Below are 6,266 nucleotides of genomic sequence, written 5' to 3'. Positions count from 1 at the left end.
TTTGTTTTTACCCCTAATGATGATCTTAATTTGGCAACTATATTAAAAGGCCCATTGTTCTCTCTTAAAGATGAAGATCTTATCTCTATTTGTCTTAATAGAGAATGTAGTTTGTGGGATAGAATTGTTGCTTATTACCCATTTTATTCTGAAAAATTGAGAAAAATTATTAATTTGTATAAAAATGCTGGATTTAAGGTTAAACCTTATCAGTTTTTTAGCAATATTTTGGTAATGTTTGAAAATGACTTTATTAATGGATATGAAAATGTTGATTATGGTGAAATAATTAATTTATTTTATGATGTTTGTTTTCAATTTGAAAAAAATTTTCCAGATTTGGATCTGTCTGAATTTATAAATAACTTTTCTAATTATGCTGAAGGAATTGAAATAAAATTTGATCCTAATGCTGTTCAGATTATGACAATTCATAAATCAAAAGGATTACAGGCACCAGTAGTGATAATGGGTGATTTTTTTAGAATTAATGATATTAGCATTAGAAATAACTACTTATTTATTAATAAAGCAGGCTTGTTCTTGCATAAATGTTATGATAAAAATCCTCTTTTATTGGAACATAATAATATTGAACTTAGTGAAAGTGATCGTTTGCTTTATGTTGGTATGACCCGTGCTGAAGATTATTTGGTTTTATTAAGTATAAGTGATGAAATAAATTCTAATAAATACGCTAGAGTTGTTAGGAATATTATTGCAGATAGAAATAAAAATGGATTAAATAAATTTGAGAAATTTTTGGATTTAAAAAAAAGTGGTATGCAGTTTAGTGGTTATAGGCTAGGTTGTCTTGAGATAAGCTCTTTTAAAGAAGAAATATTAGGTTTTGAATCTGAAAAGATTGATAGAAAAAAGTTTAATATAACTGGAAATTTGCTGCCAAAAATTCAGAATTTTACTGATCTATCATATAGTGCAGTTTTTGGAAAAATTGCTCATAAAGTTTTGGAAATGTATCCATTAAGTATCCCTGATAGGAGAAAGGTGATTAAAAAGCTCCTGCAAGAAAATTTGGCAAGCAATAATGATTTATTAAAAGTAGAAAAAATACTTAATAATTTAGATAAAAACCCTAATTTCGTTGATATTATTTCAAAAAGTAAGTCAGAAGTTGCAATTGTTTGTCCTGCAAGTGAAAATGGTGATAGTAAAATTTATAGAATTGATAAATTATATATTGATGATAAAAAAGTGATAGTAATTGATTTTAAAACTGATGATATTTTACCTAAAGAAATTCCTGTTAGTTATTTGGATCAAGTTAATAATTATAAAAGTATCCTAAAGAAAATTTATCCTAATAAAGAAATATCTGGTTTTTTGGTTTTTTTAAGTAGTGGATTGGTTTATGAAGTAAATTAAATAATTATTAACTATTTTGATCATTCATTTATTTTGAATAATTATAAATAAAAATTAAGTTAATGTCATGATAATAAATCAAAATTATCTTAGTGTATCATTGAAAAATTTGAATGATATTGTTAGTTCTTCATTTTTCCCAGTTTTTAGAATTAATAAAAAGATAAAGTGTGTTAATTCATCAGAAGGTCCAAAATTAATTTATGATAGATCTGTTTTAAATTCTATGTCTATTTATTCAAACTTAAAAATATTTCATACAATAATGAATAGTTTTTTTATTGTAGGTTCTATTAAGATGATTAATAATTCTTTAGAAGGCTTTGTTCATGAAAATACATAATAACTGGATTATATTTCTTTAACTAATACATAATTTCAATTATAATTATATTGTTTGATAACTTTTTCGTATTTTGGTAAGAAATGAAAATTATAATTTATTCTAAAAAAGTTTGCCCTTTTTGTGTTAAAGCTAAATCATTTTTTGATAATTTGGGTCTAGAATATCAGGAAATTGATATTTCAGATAATGATGAATTAAGAGAAAAAATGATAAAAATTACTGATAGAAAAACAGTTCCTCAGATTTTTATTGATGATTTCCATGTTGGTGGTTATACTGATCTGATTGAAATATATGAAAATGGAAAATTGAAAGAAATTTTGAATAGCAAAAACTTCCCAATAAATGAAGACTTTTAGCACTTGTTGATATGAATGATTTGTTAAATTTACATAAATCTTTTTCTCTTGGTAAATGGTCTACAAAAGTAAACTTTAAAGTAGATTCTGAAGAAAAATTGGCAAAGTTTTATTCCCCCGGTGTTGCTGCTCCATGTTTGGAGATTGCAAAAAATCCTGATAGCATTTTTGATTATACAGGTATCAGTAATTCTGTTGCTGTTATTACAAATGGTACAGCAGTTTTAGGTCTTGGTAATATTGGTTCTTTGGCAAGTAAACCAGTAATGGAATCTAAGGCCGCTTTGTTCAAAAGATGCGCAGGTATTAATGCTGTAGATATACAGGTGGATACAGAAAATGTTGATATTTTTGTTGAAACAGTATCTTTGATTGCTAATAGCTTTGGTGCAATTAATTTGGAAGATATTGCAGCTCCTTCGTGTTTTGAAATTGAAAAAAGACTCCAAGAAAAATTAGATATTCCTGTTTTTCATGATGATCAACATGGTACAGCTGTAGCAATTTTGGCAGGATTAATTAATGCTTTAAAAGTTACTAATAAAAATAAGAATTCAGTTAAGGTGGTGATTTTTGGTGCAGGTGCAGCAGCTATTGCAACTGGAAAAATTTTGTTGGATTGGGGAATTCAAAATATAGTTATGTTCGATTCAAAGGGAATTATAAATGGATTGAGAAAAGACTTAAATCAATATAAAAGTCAATTTATTAGTACTTATAGTAATAGCAAAGAAGCATTTGAAAATGCAGATGTATTAATTGGTTTATCTAGTGGAAATGCTATAAGTCAGGATATGATCGTTGGAATGAATAATGACCCTATATTTTTTACTCTGTCTAATCCAAATCCAGATATAAGTTCTGATAAAATAAGAGATTTATATCCAGATGCAATTATTGCTACAGGTGGTTTTAATATCTTGAACCAGATAAATAATTTGTTGGTTTTCCCATATATTTTCCGAGCTGCATTGGATATTAGATCTAAAGAAATAAATAAAGAAATGAAAATTGCAGCTGCATACTCTATCGCTAGTATGGTTGATCAGTCTGAAAATGAGGATAAAAAAAATAAAGATATTAGAATAATTCCTAAAATTTTAGATGAAAATTTGTTTTTCAAGGTATCATCAGCTGTTGCTGAGGCTGGAAAAAATAGTGGTGTTGCAAGAAGAGAAATTATTGAATATCATCAATATTTGTATGATATGTTATTAAAATAATATTGTGATTTGTAATGTGCTTGGAGAGTAAAATGTCTAAAGATTTTTTTACTAAGAATTTAAAAGATACTAATTCTGCACTAATTAATATGATTAGTGACGAGTTTAATAATCAAAATGATAAATTGAAATTAATTGCATCAGAAAATTATGCAAGTTTGGCTGTTATTCAGGCTCAGGGTACATTTTTTACTAATAAATATGCAGAAGGTTATCCTGGTAGAAGATTTTATGCTGGCTGTGAAGAAATGGATAGGGTTGAAAATAAAGCAATTGAACTGGCATGTAAATTGTTTAATTGTAAGTTTGCAAATGTTCAGCCATGTTCAGGATCTCAGGCTAATCAGGCAGTAATGTTTGCATTTCTAAATCCAGGTGATAAATTTTTGGCAATGAGCTTGAAGGATGGCGGTCATCTAACTCACGGTCATAAGATAACTATGTCAGGAAAATGGTTTAGTCCTGTACATTATCATGTTAATAAAGATGGATTTATTGATATGAATGAAGTTAGAAAATTGGCTCTGGAAAATAAACCTAAATTGATTATTTGTGGAGCATCAGCTTATAGTAGAAAAATAGATTTTGCAGCATTTAGATCTATTGCTGATGAAGTGGGTGCAATTTTGCTCTCTGATATTGCTCATTATTCTGGTTTGATTGCTGGTAAAGCTTATCCAAGTCCATTTCCATATTCTCATGTTGTTACTACTACTACTCATAAAACTTTGAGAGGTCCAAGAGGTGGTATGATTTTGTGTGATGATAAAGAAATTGCTGATAAAATTGATAGAGCAGTTTTTCCTGGTATTCAGGGTGGTCCATTGATGCATGTAATTGCAGCAAAACTCGTTGCATTTGAAGAAGCATTGAGTCTGGATTTTGCAAAATATGCAAGTCAAGTTGTTAAAAATGCTAAAGTAGTTGCAGATGTTTTTAAATCTAGAGGTATAAAAGTTTTTTCAGGTGGAACAGATAGTCATTTAGTTTTGTTAGATTTAACAAATGCTCAAATAAGTGGTATTGAGGCTGAAAATATTTTGAATTGGTCAGGTTTGGTAGTAAATAAAAATGCAATACCAAATGATAATCAGACTCCATTTATTGCTTCAGGTATTAGGATTGGTACAAGCGCATGTACAACACGTGGTATGAAAGAAAAAGAATTTGAAAAGATTGCTAATATGATTTGTGATATTTGCTTCGCTGCATCAGAAAATAGATTTAATATTCCTAATTTATTGTCTGGATTAGATAGCTTGGTTGAAGTTAATAAGAGACTTCCTTTAATTATGAAAGAAATAGAAAACCAAAGAGATTCAATTGATAATTTAATTACTAGAACAAAAATTGATGTTGCTAAATTATGTAATGACTTTCCAATTTATTATAAAAAGTCTTTTGGTTTTTGATTGGTAATAAATACTTTATTGCAGTTTTTGCATATTTATAAAATTGTCAGTTATAAAGTTTTTAATATGATAAATATTGTGATGATTTGTTAGAAACTCAAATAATTTGTAAGAATATTCATCAAAATAATCAATCATTATTAAACTATCTTGTTTTTTTCCTTTTTCATTATATATTACCATCCTTCTCTTTTTTGCTAATTCTCTGGCAATTTCAATCTTTACCATTAAATTTATTAGCATTTTTACAGGATCATTTGTTTTAATGTTTTCTATTAGTGGTATATAGTCTTTTTTTGATCTATTCCATGTTTTTGTAGTATAGATTTCAAGCTCTGGTAAATTAAAAATTTTTGCTATCTTTATAGAATCTTCATTAAGATATTGCTCTAATATTTTGATAAATTCCTTTCTGCTACTATTAATAATATTATTCTTTGTACTAACTCTAATAAGTTTTTTTACTTTTAACATAAATTTATAATATGATATTGCTGTTTTGTTTATTGGTGCTTTTATATTGCATATTATTTTTAACTTATCTTCTTTATTTGGTATTTTTGTTTCATTTAAACACTTGTATATATGGTTTAGTATCTTTTCTATATATGAAACATTATTATTTTCATAAATAAATTGTACTGTTGTATCATTGATTATTTTTGATGATAGTGTCTGGGATTTTTTTGATTGATTAATTCTCTCCTTGCAAATCTGAATTGTCTTATAAGCTTTTTGGAGATTTTGGTATCTGATTTCATTATTTATATCAATTTTTTTGCAATTACTGTCCTCATAATCATTAAAAATTTTACTATTTATTTCCTCATATGATTCAATATTGTTTATTAGTTCAAAATAATTGTTAATTACTAATACATAATTTTTTTGATTGTTTTCCTTGGATTTTTCATCTGATGAAAAGAATAAATTGCTAAGTGCTTCATGACATTTTTTAATGACTAATTTTGTACTATCTGAATCTATACATTCATCTTCAGCAGTTTTTTCTATTATTTTTTTTGATATATTTTTTAATGATTTTAGATAGATTAGGTTTGATTTTTTATCTGATCTATCTACTTCTAGTTTTTTTTCACTATCTTCTATCAAGAATTTATTACTATCTTGAATATCTTGAATATTATTAGAAAACTTTTTAATCTCAGATAAAATTACCTTTTTCATTTTATTTTTATTCTATACTTTTCTATTCTATGTTTCATACTAAATTAAAATCATAGCTAAACAATTATATTAAATAGGTAAAAAAATGATTAAGAAATTAATATTTAATAATAATTATTAGTAATATAAATTTATTTTAAATTGTTTATTGTCTTTTATAATTATTTCATCAAAATTAATAAAAATGTTAAATAATTTAAATTGTAAATGAGCTTGTAAATTTTTTTTCAATGTAACATAAGTAAGATATATAAAATGTTATTTCCTATTCTTTAAAAGGCAGCTAATGTTAAAAAAACGTATTAGTAGATTGTATGCAGTTCAGATTCTTTATCAATTGCACTATGTAAAT

At 25.9% G+C, this 6,266-nt stretch overlaps 1 protein-coding gene across 1 annotated transcript; it reads left to right on the top strand.

Annotated features, from left to right (window-relative positions):
- Positions 1–3,403: 3,403 nt before the first annotated feature.
- LOC130548559 (serine hydroxymethyltransferase-like) lies at positions 3,404–4,726 on the top strand. The gene is made up of 2 exons (XM_057325398.1): positions 3,404–4,511; positions 4,614–4,726. The coding sequence occupies exons 1-2, from the start codon at positions 3,404–3,406 to the stop codon at positions 4,724–4,726; spliced, it is 1,221 nt and encodes a 406-aa protein (XP_057181381.1).
- The last annotated feature ends 1,540 nt before the right edge of the window (positions 4,727–6,266 follow it).

The sequence above is a fragment of the Triplophysa rosa genome, linkage group LG25, assembly GCF_024868665.1.
Source record: "Triplophysa rosa linkage group LG25, Trosa_1v2, whole genome shotgun sequence".
Lineage (NCBI taxonomy): Eukaryota > Metazoa > Chordata > Actinopteri > Cypriniformes > Nemacheilidae > Triplophysa > Triplophysa rosa.
The sequence above is the reverse complement of the archived record's forward strand: the minus strand, read 5'-3'. Positions and strand labels throughout refer to the sequence as shown.

Excerpts from the sequence above, each read along its gene's own strand:
- LOC130548559 (XM_057325398.1), top strand. The coding sequence starts at position 3,404 with ATGATTAGTGACGAGTTTAATAATCAAAATGATAAATTGAAATTAATT. Across the intron at positions 4,512-4,613 it reads TGCTAATATGATTTGTGATA|AAATAGAAAACCAAAGAGAT; the intron begins TTTGCTTCGCTG and ends TAATTATGAAAG.